The sequence below is a fragment of the Pituophis catenifer genome, unplaced genomic scaffold, assembly GCF_029215685.1.
Source record: "Pituophis catenifer annectens isolate HBS135680 unplaced genomic scaffold, rPitCat1.0.hap2 SCAF_3, whole genome shotgun sequence".
Lineage (NCBI taxonomy): Eukaryota > Metazoa > Chordata > Lepidosauria > Squamata > Colubridae > Pituophis > Pituophis catenifer.
Window position 1 is genome coordinate 191,157,979 of NW_027256883.1, and position 16,707 is coordinate 191,174,685.

A 16,707-nucleotide genomic window follows, 5' to 3' on the forward strand; every position below is an offset into this window, starting at 1 on the left:
AGTCAGTGCTAACCTACTGATTTTGCAGCTTGAATTTCAATGGAGTTCATCTGGCATCTGCTGGGCAGTTCAGTGATTTCTTGGGCAGCATGGGACCAGCACAGTTTGTGGGTCGCCAGACCTTGGCCACTACCTCCATGGGTAAGGAAAAAATTTTTTTCTCTCTCTCTGAATGAAAGTATTCATTTAGCCCTATCTATCTTTGTGGTGCTTTAGGAAGAATTGGTTAGATCAGGGCTGTCAAACTCAAGGCCCACTGGCCGAATCTGGCCCATGGGGTACTTAGATCTGGCCCACAGGGCTAGCCTGGAAATAGCAAAGGACTGGCCGGCGGTGCCTCTGCTAGTGAAAACGGGGCATGGGGGGCTGCACACGGGCTCCCCGTGCCTGATTTCTGGCCTGGACAGCCTCCTGCAGCACACTGCTGGCCAAAATGGGGTGTGAGGGAGCTACACACACCTCCCCTGTGCCCCGTTTTGGCCAGCAGGGTGCTGCAGGAGGCCGTCATTTCTGTTTGTCATCTGTCCCATCTCCTCCCTGCCCCCCACGGGCAGCCCATAGAGGACAACTACAATGCTGATCCGCCTTTGAAGAAATCCAGTTTGATACCCCTGGGTTAGATGAATCCATATCACAAGGGGTCAGGGAAAACAACTGAGAGAGATATGGACAAAAATAGGAAAGGAATAAGTCCTAATTTCAATGATATATACTTTGCCTTAGCAGTTAAAAGAGTACAGAGATTAAAAGGTTTTCCAATGTTCATAAGGAAGAAACCAGCAGTTGAGATAGACAGATTAAGCTGAAGGAGAAGCAGATGAAAAGGTTTAAACTACATTCTCTTCAACTTAATGATCTGCAGCTGTAATCTTCTGTTCTCTGAATGCTGTAACATTCTGTTTATTAAAGCAGACTCATTTTCCTCCTAGTTTACCAACACTTCCTTATATAGGATAGCTAAGGGATCAAGGCCATCCTTTTTTCTGTCATCACAGGCCCTAATAATGGGCACTGCATTGCAATCAGAACCTCGCTCATATTGTGTATGGATGCAAGGTGGCATTACCTCTGCCACAATGCCAGGACCACCATCTTACAGATTTTGTCATTCTATCCACACCATGGATATCCCCAGGTGACCAATTTACATGGTAATCTATGATCAGATATTAGTTTAAAAAGAGCTATGCCCTACTTTGTAGAATTGTCTATTACCATACTTTACATAAGGGACACAGTGGCTCAATGGTTAAGACACTGAGCTTGTCGATCGAAAAGTTGGCAGTTCAGCGGTTCAAATCTGTAGTGCCGCGTAGTGGAGTGAGCTCCCGTTACTTGTCCCAGTTTCTGCCAACCTAGCAGTTCAAAAGCACGTAAAAAATGCAAGTAGAAAAATAGGGACCACCTTTGGAGGGAAGGTAACAGCATTCCGTGTCACCTTTGGCGTTTAGTCATGCCAGCCACATGACCACGGAGACATCTTCGGACAGCACTGGCTCTTCGGTTTTGAAATGGAGATGAGCACCACCCCCTACAGTCGGGAATGACTAGCACATATGTGTGAGGGGAACCTTTACCTTTACCTATACTTTACATATTAAGAAATTTTATTCTATAACAACATATGTATAATTATGCTATGAAGTTAGGAAGGGATGGAGGGAAGAAAGAAGGAAAGAAAAAAGAAAAATGAATCTTCTGCAGCACAATCCCTTTAGCAATTTTTTGTAACCCTGTCCCAGAAATGGGCAAGGATTGCTTAAATTAGCTGAGGCAAGGAGGCAAAACAGAATGATTAGCAGTATTTCGGAGTATTTCTTGAGGAAAAGGTCAAAGAGAAACAGATGGTAAAAGTGCAAACATGTTCTTCCTGGGCAGATGGTCTCTTTTCCCCTCTCTTTTCCCCTCTCTTTTCCTTGTTGATTCAGATAATATCTCTAACTGTAGCCATTTTCTCCCATCTTATTTGCACTATTTTTTTTTTTTTTTTAATTTGATTTATATGCCGCCCTTCTCCGGAGACTCAGGGCGGCTTACAATGTGCTCAGCAATAGCCTTCATACTTTTGTATATTTTATACAAAGTCAGCTTATTGCCCCCACAAACTGGGTCCTCATTTAACCTACCTTAGAAAGGATGGAAGGCTGAGTCAACCTTGAGCCTTGGAGAGATTCGAACCAGCAGTAAATTGCAGGCAGCTGTGTTAATAACAGGGTGCTTTAAACCACTGTAGTACCAAGGCTCTATTGCCACTGTAGTATTGTTAGGGGAAATGTAGCAGTTAAGATGCTGCCCTGTACATCAAAACAACTCAGATCCAAGGCTTCACGTGACCATAGAGCTTACAGACTGATTTTTTGGGCTAGTTCTTCTTTCACAGCCTAACCTACATCAAAAGGTTAATATTGAATAAAACCATGGGGAACTCTCCATGCAAACTGTCCTGGACTTCCCAAGAAAAGGTGATCAGTAAAATAAATAGCAATTGCATTTAAACTTATATACTATCCCATAGTGCTTTACAGCACTCTGTTTACAAGGTAAGCATTATATGCACATTGCCCCCAACAATCTGGGTCCTCATTTTACTGACCTCAGAAGGATGGAAAGCTGAGTCAACCTTGAGTCCCATCAGGATCAAACTCCAGGCTGTGGGCAGAGCTGCACCACCAGGGCTCCAATAAACAAACACATTTTTTTTAAAAAAAAAAATAGGATAGTTCACATGATATTTAAAAATATCATGTGAACTAATATTCACATGAATATTAGTTCCTCATGGTGTATTTAGTGCTAAACTGAATTGCCAAGGTGATGGGTGAACGCAAAATATCTGGAAGGAAGTGTTTGGAAAAGCTATATCTAAATGTTGCAATTTCTCTTAGAAATAATCAATGTTCAACAGCCCCCCATATATTTAAAAGCCTTTTAAATGTAAAGAATCTGTTGAATATTGCTCTTTTCTATGGGATAGTGGGATTAAACGTTAAGACTATTTGGCTTTTAATTTACACTTTGCTTGATGCACAGGAGATGTGGAAATTGGATTGCAAGAACGAAGTGGACAGCTGGAAGTGGATATTATTCAAGCCCGAGGATTGACTGCAAAGCCTGGTTCTAAAACCCTTCCAGGTACTATATTTCAATCTCAGTTCTTTCTTCCTTTTAATAAACTGTTGTTTCCTCACTGTTATTACAAAATGTTGGGCAATAGCTACATCCCTGTTTTGTTAGCAGAAGCTGCTTGATTCTAGAAAGGATAATCAGTAAGGATAGATGATTTTACAGCAATTTATTTCGCTGTACAGTGCAGCTAAATATTTTAGTGATAGCTGAATGATTTGAAGTCCTTCTATGAGAAATTTTCAGACATGGATAAACACTTTTAAAGATGATTAAAGTGAAATCCACACCTTTTGAAAAGTTGCAATCCATTCTAAGATCGTCCCAGAGACCCAAGAAAGTCTAGATTAAGGCTTGAAATCTTTTGCCAATATTCTACTTTAGCCAGCTAGTTTTTTCCTGCCAATCCCCACCCAAAAGTGCCCCTTCACCTTTCCTTACCATTGTGCATGGTATAACCTGGGGACTAATCTGAGAAGACATTGATTGGCTAACTCTCTCTACATGGGGCTCCTCCTGGGGTGCACCCGGAGGCTCCAGCTGGTCCAGAACGCGGCCGCGCGGGGGATTATGGGGGCGACGAGGCGCTCCCACGTAACACCTCTCCTGCGCGAGCTGCACTGGCTCCTGGTGGTCTTCCGGGTGCGCTTCAAGGTGTTGGTGACCACCTTTAAAGCGCTCCATGGCTTAGGGCCGGGGTACTTACGAGACCGCCTTCTGCCACCAATAGCCTCCCACCGGCCAGTACGCTCGCACAGAGTGGGCCTTCTCAGGGTGCCGTCCGCCAGACAATGTCAGCTGACGACCCCCAGGGGGAGAGCCTTCTCTGTGGCGGCGCCCACCCTCTGGAACAACCTCCCCCCAGAGATACGTACAATAACAGACCTCCGGATTTTTCGTCGGGCCCTGAAAACCCATTTATTTCAACTAGCAGGGCTGGCCTGAGTTAATTTTAAATTGATTTTAAATTGGGTTATTTTAATTTACGGCCAGTAATATTTAATTATTTTAAATTGTTTTTAAATTTTGTATGTATTGTTTTTTACTCTGGCTGTTCACCGCCCTGAGTCCTATTCTGGAGAAGGGCGGTATAGAAATTTAAATAAATAAATAAATAAATAAACTTTGCCAGTGACAATTTACCCAAACAATTGGGTAGGGAAGTTAGCTGCTCTGCTAGCTAACGTGACTACATGAAGTAAGCAATCTATTAGGGCACTTCTTTGCTTGGAAAAGGGATGAGGAAAGGTATGAGTAAGGGAAGATCAAACCATTTTGTTATTCTCCTTATACAGTAGTTCCCACATTTTTGCATTTCTGTTTCAAGGCATTGAGAAGTATTATTGCAAGATGATGGACCTTGAGCAAGAAAAGTCCACCAACTGTTAAAATCTAGCAAGAACTGTTGGTTGGTATCATCTCCCTGGTTAATTTTATTATAAAGTCTCCTATAGAGATTAAAAAAAAGGGACGTGGTGGCTCAGTGGCTAAAATGCTGAGCTTGTCGATCGAAAGGTCGGCAGTTCAGTGGTTCGAATCCCTAGTGCCACATAACAGAGTGAGCTCCCGTTACTTGTCCCAGCTTCTGCCAACCTAACAGTTCCAAAGCACGTAAAAAATGCAAGTAGAAAAATAGGGACCACCTTTGGTGGGAAGGTAACACCGTTCTGTGCGCCTTTGATGTTTAGTCATGCCGGCCACATGACCACAGAGACGTCTTCGGACAGCGCTGGCTCTTCAGGTTTGAAACGAAGCTTTGAAATGGAGATGAGCACCGCCCCCTAGAGTCAGGAACAACTAGCACATATGTGCGAGAGGAATCTTTACCTTTACCTATAGAGATAAAAAGGTTCATGCAAGATAGTGAGAAAAATTCTTCCAATCATTGCTAAGAATTGAGCTTTTCATTATGATTGTGAACTGTCACTGCAGCTGTAAACAAATCAAGCTATCACAATGGGAAATTAATAGCACTCTTGTAACACGATTTAATTACATATGAGTGGTCTTATGATGTGTGATCCATAGCAGAAACACAGTACATAAAGATTAAGGTATATCTCTTTCCCCTCCCCGCTATGATTGGAACAAAAATTCATCCCTTTGTGCAACTAGGGTCCCTAGGAAGAAAACGCCCTTCTTACTTTTCTTAGTGGGAAACTTAATTTTCACAAGCTCTCTAGATATGAGAATGGAATTAAATTTTTGTTCCAATAAGATTGTGTGTGTGTGGGGGGGGTGTAGGCTCCCCTCGCACATATGTGCTACTTTTTCCCGACTCTAGGGGGCGGTGCTCATCTCTGTTTCAAAGTCGAAGAGCCAGCGCTGTCTGAAGATGTCTCCATGGTCATGTGGCTAAAATGCCATATATATATATATATATATATGTCGGGAACAAGCAGCCAATGCAATTCAAAATGTTAATTCTACTGAATTGACTAATGTTGATCACTGTATGAGGAGTTGTATTTTGCACCAACTGTAACTTCCCAGTTGCCTTCACAGGAGGTAGGCAACTTAACTAACAGATGAGTCACTGTTTTCTACACTTCCTGGTCCAGGAAAATTTGCAACTGACAGAACAGCCAAAGCTGGCTGAAAGTTCCCTGGCCACAGATCCCAACTTGCTGCTCTACTGAAGCTGGGAAACCCTCAGTTTGTACATCAACTTCTTCAGATAAACACAATTCCACCAAGAGTAATAAATGAAGCAAATGGGGCCCAGAACGCATTTGTATAAATAGTAATATTGTCTTAATGGGATTCAGTTTCAGTCTGCTCACCCTCTGCTCACCCTCCTCCAATCCTAACAACCTTCAGGCACTAGATCAGGGCAGCCATCAAAGCAAAGTACAAACTGAAATCTTTAAGTGAATCTCAGCTTCAGCTGAGTTTCTACAGAAATGGTTGGCCACTGCCTTTTCCTGAAATATATTTTGACTTTTCAGCCTAGCTTACAGCCTTGATATTTCCTTGAGATTCAAGTAATAGTCAGGTTTGATTTTGCACAGATCCATTAAGCCAAATATCACCCTTTGCTGAGACACACAAGTGAAGAAACCTTTTTTTTAAACTTCTTAAAAATAAAGCCAGTAACTATAAAGTAAACTCTTTCCACAAAATAACTTCCTGCCTGTGAAAAAAGCCACATAAGCTTCATGGTGAATTTTTAAAAAAAAAAAAGGCTTTGAACTTACCCTGAATCACATGCTTTTCTTCTAGCGGCATACATCAAGGCCTATCTCCTAGAAAATGGGGTTTGCATTGCAAAGAAGAAAACTAAAGTGGCTCGCAAATCTTTAGACCCCCTGTACAATCAAGTGCTACTTTTCCCAGAGAGCCCGCAAGGCAAAGTACTTCAGGTAAGGTGCAATTTGTTCACTTTATTTATATTCCCCCTTTCCATTGCTTTCAATGGAAGACACAATCTTCCATTTCAAGACACAATCAAAACTAGATAAAATAACATTATGATCAAAACTCTTGTGGGAAGAAATATCCATCTGGTTCAGTTCCAATCCGGGAGGAAGGCACTGGAAATAAAAATGGAGGCTGATTGGAAAAAGGGTCAATTTATTGATGAAGCAGAAACACCAAGCACCTGTGATTCTGGGCAGCTGACAAAATGGAATTGAGAATGAGGGGTTTTTATACCTTCTCTGGGCTTTGAGCTTCCTGTTCCTGTGCAAAAACATGTCTTCTATTGGTTGTTGTCAGATTCCTATGGGGTCATGTAGGGGTCGTAGCTGGCTCTGTAGGCAAAAGAGGAAATGCAAATCCTAGGTGTTTGTCTGAGCTCCCAGGTCTGGTTGAAGTTTGGACTGCTCTGAGGATGATGCAATTTTTATTGTGGCTTAATGGCTTTTGTCCTGTTTTGGCTCTTGGGTGAGGGTATATGCTTATGAATAGAGCTATCTAGATACTTGCCTTCTTTCAATAAGCTCTTTATCTCTTAAGTGCTGACATCTGCTGTGTGCTATTAAGAAAAAGTGGGGCCTGCTTTCTGCCTCTAAAAAGACATTTTTCTCCATTTCTCATTTAGGGAAATATAACATTCTGCCTTTTTTAATATTCCTCAAAATATTTCATTCTTCTAGGATGGGGTGTCGGTGCTGACTTTCTACACTCTTTAAATGAAATGAAATGAAAAGCATACCAATGTGGGTGGAGGGGAAGGCAGGGAAGCAGGCACCGAAATCTAATTAAGGAGCAAGACAGTTTAACCCTCAAAAGCCCAATGCTTGCTGACAAAAAGTCATTAGAGTGCACACCAGGGTGCTGCACCAGTCCGAAAGTAACTCCAGTGTTTTTGCACAACATCAGCAAATCAGTTTCTTTCTGGCTCTTCTGCAGAGTGAAACTAATATTTTCCTGCTGCAATGTTGTGCCTTTTTTTTTTTTTATTGAAAAAGTTTTAAAAACAAACATATTTTCCCCACAACCCCCCACAACCCCCTCCAACCCCCCCTCCCCCTCCCCGACTTCCCAGAGCAGAACACAAGGTATTTCTATTGATCTTTAACAATAATCTAAATTGCATAACCAATCATTAAACTAACATCCCTATATAAAAAAAAAATTCTTAACCCCCCATATATAAAATCCTATTTCTTAAACATAATACTTCTAATGTCACTTATATAACGCTTATACAAATAAAAGAAATCATTCATAAGCTATTTGATATTTTTTGGTCTGATACTTATTTTGTATATAATCAATCCATCTTCTCCAGTCCTGTATGTACCTTTCTTGTGTGTGATCCTTCAGATATGCTGAAATTTTAGCCATTTCAGCTAAATTAGATACTTTCAATATCCAGTCATCAATAGTAGGCAAAAAGTCCTTCTTCCAGTATTGTGCTACCAACAATCTTGCTGCTGTTATCAAGTTCAAAATCAATTTAGTCTCTGCAACTGTACAGTCCGTAGTTATACCCAGTAAAAACAACTGTGGAGTAAATTTCAGTCTCTTTTTAAGAATATTCTGCATCACCCACCAAATCTTTATCCAAAATGCTTTGATTTTTCTACAAGTCCACCATATATGATAATAAGTTGCATCATCACAGTCACATCTCCAACATTTAGCTTGCACATTAGAATACATACATGATAATTTTTTAGGATCTAAATGCCATCTATAAAACATTTTATAAAAATTTTCTCTTAAATTTTGTGCTTGTGTAAATTTCACATTTCTAATCCAAATCTTTTCCCAAGTTTCCATCATTACTGGCTCTTGAAAATTTTGTGCCCATTTAATCATACAGTCTTTAACCAATTCCGTCTCAGAATCTATTTCCAATAAAGCATTATACAACCTTTTAATATGCATTTGTTTTTGATCTCTAATTTGTTTTACCAAATTCTCCTCATTTTGCACAAAGCCAATTTTTTGATCTTCCTTCCATCTAGCTTGAAGTTGACCATACTGAAACCATGTATAAATTATACCTTCTTCTCTCAGTGTATCTAAAGATTTCAAATACATTACCCCCCTTTCCATAATAAGAAGCTCTTTATAGGTAATCACCTCCTGTTTTTGTTCTATACTTATATTTTCTATTGCATGTCTAGGATTTGCCCATAAAGGTATCTTATAATTTAACTTATATTGATATTTTTTCCAAACCCTTAACAAAGCGTTTCTTAATATATGAACCTTAAATACTTTATCCACTTTTTTGTCATATAACAAATAGGCATGCCATCCATATAACAAATCATAACCTTCTAAATTCAAAATTCTCCCCTCAGTTAAATTAAACCAATCACTGATTTGTGATAAAACCGCTGCTTCATAATATAATCTTAAATTAGGCATTTTAAGACCCCCTCTTTCACGTGTATCTTGTATAATTTTCATTTTTATTCTGGGTTTTTTCCCAGCCCAAATAAAAGTATTAACACCTTTCTGCCATTCTCTCAGATTTTCATCTTTCTTAAGCACAGGTATCATTTGGAACAGAAATAAAAATCTAGGTAAAACATTCATTTTAATTGCTGCAATTCTTCCCAATAAAGACAACTGTATTTTTTTCCAATTTTCCATATCCTTCTGTACCTTCTGCCAAAGTACCTCATAATTGTTTTTGTATAATTTTGTATTTGAAGCTGCTATGTATACCCCTAGATATTTAACCTTTTTAACTATTTCAAAATCTGTTAATCTTGCTAATTTGTCTCTTTCAAATGTAGTCATATTTTTAACTATCATCTTTGTCTTATGTGAATTAACTTTAAATCCTGATACTTTCCCATATTGATTAATTATATCCAATATGTATGGAGCCGACTCTATAGGTTGAGATAAGGTAATAACCAAATCATCTGCAAAGGCTCTTAATCTGTAATCTTGTTGTCTAATTACAATACCCTTCAATTTTTGTGAATCACGTATCTTATTCAGTAATACCTCCAAAGTCAAAATAAATAATAGTGGGGACAGAGGACACCCCTGTCTTGTTCCTTTCTCAATTTTAAAAGCCTCTGTTAAACCTCCATTAACTATGATTTGTGCTGATTGCTGCTGGTATATCGCTCTAATTGATTGTGTAAAATATTCCCCAAAGTGCATTTTCTCTATTATTTTAAACAAAAATTGCCAGTTCAAACGATCAAATGCCTTCTCTGCATCCAAAAATATAAACGCTGCAGGGACTTGATTATTTTTTTCCAAATATTCCAATAAGTTTACAATTTGTCTAACATTATATCTCATTTGTCTACCTTTTATAAACCCTGATTGATCATTGTGAATTATTTGTTGCATAATTGGCATTAGTCTATTAGCTAATATTTTAGCAAAAATCTTATAATCAGTATTCAGAAGTGAAATTGGCCTGAAATTCTCCGGTTTAATGGAATTTCGGTCCTCCTTTGGAATTAGTGAAACAAAGGCTATTTTCCAAGAAGGTGGTACTCCTCCTCCTAATTGTATTTTATTAAATAAAATTTTTAGTGGTTCTAACATTTCGGATTGTAAATGTTTATAATAAACAGCTGTTAGTCCATCTGTTCCCGGAGCCTTACCTATTTTTAATTGTTTAATTGCTCCAACAATTTCCTCAGAAGTTATTGGTTGATTCAATCTATCTCTCTGTTCCAACGTTAATTCAGGAATTTCCATCTTTAGATATCTATCAATATCAACATCTTGAATTGCATCTTTAGCATATAATTTTGTATAAAACTCCAAAAAAGCCTTTTTTATTAAATTCTGTTGATAAATCTCTTTACCTCTAAATTCTATTTTATCTATAATACGTGATTTCTGTTTTTTCCTCATCGTGTAAGCCAACCATCTCCCAGGTTTATTAGCATTACAAAATGTGTTATGTCTGGCATATTGTATGCTAGTTGCTACTTGCCCCGCCATTAACATATTAAATTGCTCTCTTAAAATATTAATCATATGTTGTGCCTTTTTGAAATGGTGTAGCAGGGCGCTCTTCCCTTATTCTTCCTTCTGCCTGCAGAGGTCCTCTAAAGCAGAGGTCTCCAACCTTGGCAACTTGGGAACTTTAAGACTTGTGGACTTCAACTGGGAGTTGAAGTCCATAAGTCTTAAAGTTGCCAAGGTTGGAGACCCCTCTCCAAGTGGCCTCCAAGAGTTGCTAAAGTTGCCAAGGTTGGAGACCACTCTCCAAAGGGTCTCAAGGAGATGCTATTCTGAGAGCTTTGCACTTCCACTTAATAATCCAGCTAAAAGAAGCAGAGGTAAATTTGATCAAAGTTTTCTGTTTTGCTTTCTCTTTGGGGGGAGGGGGGTCTTATAATAATAAGATAATCAGAGGCTGCTTCTGTGGAAACATTGCTGAGGAGAAAAAAAATATTGCTACAGGATCCTGAGCAGCAACCTTAGAATTTGCCCAATGTTCTCAATATTTAAGTCAATAGAATAAACACATAATCACAATTGGTTTATAAACAACTCTTGAGATTTTGGGAAGTGAAAATAGTCATGTCAAGTACTTGAAATCAAAGCTACATTTGCCTCCTTTTGCAGAGAATTTCTGAAACTATCTCTGGTATTCCTGATAAATATGCTCCCAGCTTCTTTGTTTTTTTTATTTGGTATATATTGCTAACAATATGTAAGAGTGACGTTGGGCAACTTAAAGAAACATGAAAAAAATAAAAAATAAAACAAAGCGCATTCTAAAAAGGCATGGCCTTGGAATGTTAAAAACAAACAGGGTAATGAAATAGAAATAACAATAATAACAGAAGCAATTGAGACCAACCAACACAATCTCATTCCAGGGTCTTAAACTCTGTATGGATTCATCCAATGTTCTCATGCAATTTTCAGGGAGAAAGGCAGAGCTTTCAGAGCCTTGTGAAAAGAGACATCTTGATCTATTCCAGAGTTTGGGGAAAAAATAGGTTTACAAGAGTCGTTCAAAGGCAGTTCAAACTTCTGGTGGGCTGCTATTGCATACAGCAGGCAATGTGATAGAAAATATGTATTTCCTAGGATCCGTTTGAAAATGTTACTGGATGGATGCGACCAGGGGTGGGCTTCAAAACTTTTAGCAAGGGGTTGCTGGATGGGCGTGGCCATGGTGGGCATGACCTAGTCGGCCTCCTGTACCATGGCAGGGGGTGGCCATTTTTGCCCTCCCCGGGCTCCAGAGGCTTTCCTTGAGCCTCTGGGAGGGCGAAAACGGCCTCCTCAGGTTCCGAAGTCCCTCTGGAAGCTGGAAATGGGCCCGTTTCCAACCTTCCCGAACTTCCGGTAGGCCCATTTTTCACCCTCCATGAGCCTCCGTGCATGCCCTGCACTTATCTGCATCCAAAACGGGCCACTTGGGGACTCCTGGGAGTGGTGGGGTGGGGTGGGCGGGGCCAGCCAGGAGTGGGATTTGGGGGTTCTCCAAACTGCACAGAATCTTAGCTAGAGATTCTCCCGAACCCCTACAAACCCCCAGCAGCAAACCCCTGGATGGGACTCAAAGCATGCCTGATGGGTCTCACAGAATGGGCAGAAAGAGTGGAGAAAAGCAGTCCCTTAGACAACCATGCCCTATAGAATGAAGCCATGTATTGTACATAAGTCATACAACCAATACTTGAATTGCCTTCAGAAAAAAAACTCAATGACCAGGGAAGTCATATACTTCTCATAATCACCAGTCTTGCTGCAAAATTCTGGGGCCAGCTGCTCTTTCTAAACCATCCAAAGGCACAACCCAGTCCTATAGTTAAGGATGGTGGAGGTATAATCAAATCAGTAGCAGTTACTAGCCTGAAAACATATTGAATATTTATAGTCCTTCATTTATTTATAATATTTATGAATGACTCAGTCCCCAAAGATTCTAGATGGTATACAAAATGTAATGTTCAAAAACATTGTTCAGTGTAGCTGATGAAAGGATAAATCTCTACCAACTGGCTTGAGTAATTCATATGCCTTTAAAAGGGGAGGGATATAATAGTGAACCATTCCCCATTGCTTTCCATTACTAGGAATCATTCCTTTTTTCAACTGTACCCTAATTTGTTTTTCTGGTTGTAATAGAAAATGACAAAAAGTGGAATAGCTCAATATGTAGTCACTTTCATGCAGGAGGTCTTCAATATGTTATAATTAGAGAAGAAATAGGTCAGATAGCAGGAGATAGTAAGACCCCAGCTAGCTATTGTAAGCAAGAGTAAACAATATTGGGAGGATCAAATAATATAATGTAGATTAAAAGAGATGTCTATATTCCTATAGCTGGGCTGTTAGAAACTGTCTGCCCTAATGCTATGTCAAAAGTAGAAATGCAGGAGACAAACCAATAGGTTTTTCCATCTTGACAATACTGGAAATACCTGGTGTCAACCTCCTCTCCTCCTATCATATTTCCCCTCAAGTTTCTCCTTTTGATGTTGATTAGATCACAGTGTGTGACAATACTTTGTCAAAAGAAAAAAAAATCCCATGTTAAAAATCTCTCAGCATCCATCATTAGTGTTCCTGGTTCCAACTCAATCCCCATCCTTTTTGTTCCCAAGGTGATCGTCTGGGGAAACTACGGGCGCATGGAACGCAAGCACTTCATGGGTGTTGCTCGGGTCCTCTTGGAAGAACTGGATTTGTCCACTCTGGCAGTTGGTTGGTATAAGCTTTTCCCAACCTCTTCAATGGTGGATCCTACTACTGCTCCCCTCCTGCGCCAGTCCTCACAGCTTTCCCTGGAGAGTACAGTAGGACCTTGTTGTGACAGATCTTAATGAGCAAGGAAGTACTAAGGGTACTGATTCTATTTTTAAGATCATGATCTCAAGGTTTTGTTTGCCTGAACGCTGTCCTCAAGTGCATTGCATCTTCAATCAGTCCCTGGGGGAGTCTGAAGGTGAGGATAGCCAAGTAACCTTGATGAAATCAAAATGGAGGCCACTGACCTTTCTCCATCCAAGTAGGAGGAGCTGTGGGGCACAAGTCCTAATTATGAAATGATGCTGATAAGACACACTTTTCGGTTTTTCATTTATTCACTGTCATCTACACATCTTCAGATCAATGTAACATCTTGAAATGTTGCAACCATTTATTTTCATTGGGGAAGATGTTCTTTTTTAATACTATTTTACAAATTTGAAAATAAAATGAACTTTGGCTATTCTTAATTATTCAAAGCAAACATCTGACCTAAATAACAGCAGTTTCAGGGAAACTTTACGGGGTTTGTAAATGTTCTTTTTCCTTTTAAAGAGTGGGGAAGAGGGAGAAAGAACTGCAACTATTTCTTATAGCAAGTTGCATTTAAGGTACAAGTACCATTGCTGTATTTTTTTAATGCTGTGCCAAATTACCAGCAGTGTCTTCTACTACTATAGGACTTAGGTCAACAATACTGCTGACGAATTATTTTGTGGGAAGAACTAGAAAAGATTCTAGGTCACTCAATTGCAACACAGAACATAGCAAACCACTTAACTGGAACACTGCGCAAAAATTACAAATTGGAAAATTTGTAGAGATTAGATTTATTATTGGATATGAACATTGTCAGTACAGAAAGACACACACCATACCTTACCTCAGCTTTTGCTGTGCTTCTTCTCATTGTGTCTTCTTATTCCCATATTCTAGCCATGCTTTGGATTTTTAGTGCATATCTTTTGATGTAGAATAGGGGTTGGTTTCAAAGACAATAATTTATTCCACTATTGCAAGTAAAATTACAATATAAAGGTTTGCTTTATTTAAGGGGAAGATACAAGAAGATGACATTCCATTTATCATCTGAGAGACATGTGCAAAGGGTCTTGGGAAGCTACATTTAACAGAAGGAAATTTTATTTGATCTACCAGTGTTGAGAGGCAACCTGGGGAAAAGAGAGAAAGAGCTGGATTTTTCCAAAGTTCAGTTGCAGGAAGTAGTAAAGGAATTTTCACAAGTGACTCTAAAAGCATCATGAGGTCTTTGAAATTATTTGTGTTCATATGTGAATTATTATAATGCACTTTTGAACTAATGAGCACAGGGAATAATTAAAATTGGCATTTTGGCTTTCATGTGGCTTTGTATGCTTGTACATATAGCTAATCTATGAGTGAACATGCCCTACTTGTATTATATTCTTGATTCCTCCATGCATCATTATACAATTGTACATGTTCCAGAAGCAGCAAATAAGAATATGGCTTCTACTGTGCTAGATATACTGATCTACATCTAGCATAAAGAGAACGTTTATTTTTTAGCAGAGTTAGCTTTGAAACAACAGAAGAGGTGGGGCTATCACCATTTGCAGATGGAATAATGACTTTCTAACAAGTCACTTGTGAAAATGCTCTAGTTGTTGCAGATTACCTTTGGGAGAATTTAAAACTATAAGAATAATAATAATGTAAATATTTTAAATTAGCCAATAAAAAGGTTAGCTATATATACACATATATAATATACAGCTAGACAACAAATATCAACAGTTGGTGGTGGATAATTTAATCACTATCCTAGATTACCTGGACTTTGTTCTAAATGAAGGCAGTAGAATTGTCTCTCCAATCTGGTCCTCACCAAATGTTTAGATTACATGGCCCTAAATTCCCAGCCAGCATGATGGATGTCCATATTTGGCTGGGAATTCTGGGATTTATACCCCAACACATCTAGAAGCTAACATTCATAAGACTGCATTAGAGACAGTTGTTTTAAATGGTGTTTCATGCCAGGATTAGAAATTCTATCTAGATGTTATTATATATTCCTTTTCGTTTCTACTCTAATGATTGCTATGTTTTTCTGTTAGAATGGCAACAGTTGTCTTCATTTCACGATTCAAGATTCCAAACTATGTATTAATATTTTGGAGCCATCTGAAAATGGCTTCCTAACCTGTTATTACAGAAGAAAGTAGTAATCAGGGGAAACACAAAAAAAGCATGGCTAAAGCATGACTATAGGGATACCCATAGAATGAAATCTAGACAGTTGTATGTTATATGTAGCATTTTAATGGTTTGTAAAATAACAATCAAATGTTGATCGCAAAATCAATAAGCCTAGTATGAACTCTGCTAGGAATAATCTAATATAGATAATAGAATACAAGAATGATGTTAATTTTAAGCATTTACAATCATAAAACCTCCAGAGTTTCAGTCTGATTGTCTAAAATTATTTTATTTATGTGCTTTCCAGAGAATTTCTTTCAACATTCATATCAGAGAATTTCTGTGTATAGACTGAAGGAAGGTAGTTGCAGTATAGACACTGGTCAAAGTATGTTATGACTCTTAAGTTTATTTTTAAAAACCTTATACTTCAAGTTGGTATATATTCATATTTATGTATAGTAATTATTAGGCAATATTGTACAATATCTGTATGAATTAGAATAGTTTAGGTTAGATTTAATAGTTGGTAGCCAATCTAACCATCTTGATGTTTAGAAGAACCATAGGAAACTGATGCATTTCAGGATTGGGAACTGAAGGGCAGATGTTCATGTTTTATAAATTCAAAAGATGTTTTGGTTATTTAAAGTTATAAATCTGATCGTATTTTGTATGTGTTCTGCAATCAGCTGCCAATTTTTACTGCAAATTTAAATATCTTTTATTCTTATATTCCCTGGATAATTATCAACAAAATAAAAAAGGCAACAAAAACTGCATCCAAAAAACCCCCAAGGATTCCACTAAGAGATTCTATTAAATATAGCAAAATAGAATTGAACATTAACACAATTAAAATTCACTTCTTAATAGATTAAAGCCCTGGGAGCATAAAAAAGAGTTTTGCGTGCCTAGGGCAAAAACCATTGATAAAGTTGAGTGGGACAAAGATGATGAAGTTTTCAGTAAGTTCTCATCCTCTGAGAAATTCTGCCTAAAGCTATCTTGACTGAGAAGTATACATTATGACGTATGATTTAATATATGTAAATGTACACTCTGCATTTGGAAATAGACAATGAAATATAAAGTTAACATACATTTGTGGTTTAAATATTTATTTACTGTAATATACAGCTATCTGACTTGGAAGGTTGCAAACAATAATTAATATGCAAACTTGTACAGGAAAGTACCAAAAGTAGTAGAATACCAGCTGCATTGAAATATTTCTGTTAATTC

The 16,707-nt window shown here is 38.4% G+C and overlaps 1 protein-coding gene across 2 annotated transcripts in view; it reads left to right on the forward strand.

Annotated features, from left to right (window-relative positions):
* RIMS4 (regulating synaptic membrane exocytosis 4) overlaps nucleotides 1-13,349 on the forward strand; it is a 99,161-nt gene extending 85,812 nt beyond the window's left edge. For both annotated transcript variants that reach the window (XM_070940001.1, XM_070940002.1), the window contains exons 3-6: nucleotides 29-141; nucleotides 3,031-3,132; nucleotides 6,346-6,485; nucleotides 13,131-13,349. In XM_070940001.1, coding sequence (XP_070796102.1) covers nucleotides 29-141; nucleotides 3,031-3,132; nucleotides 6,346-6,485; nucleotides 13,131-13,349 — 574 coding nt within the window. The remainder of the gene's footprint in view (nucleotides 1-28; nucleotides 142-3,030; nucleotides 3,133-6,345; nucleotides 6,486-13,130) is intronic.
* Nucleotides 13,350-16,707: the final 3,358 nt, after the last annotated feature.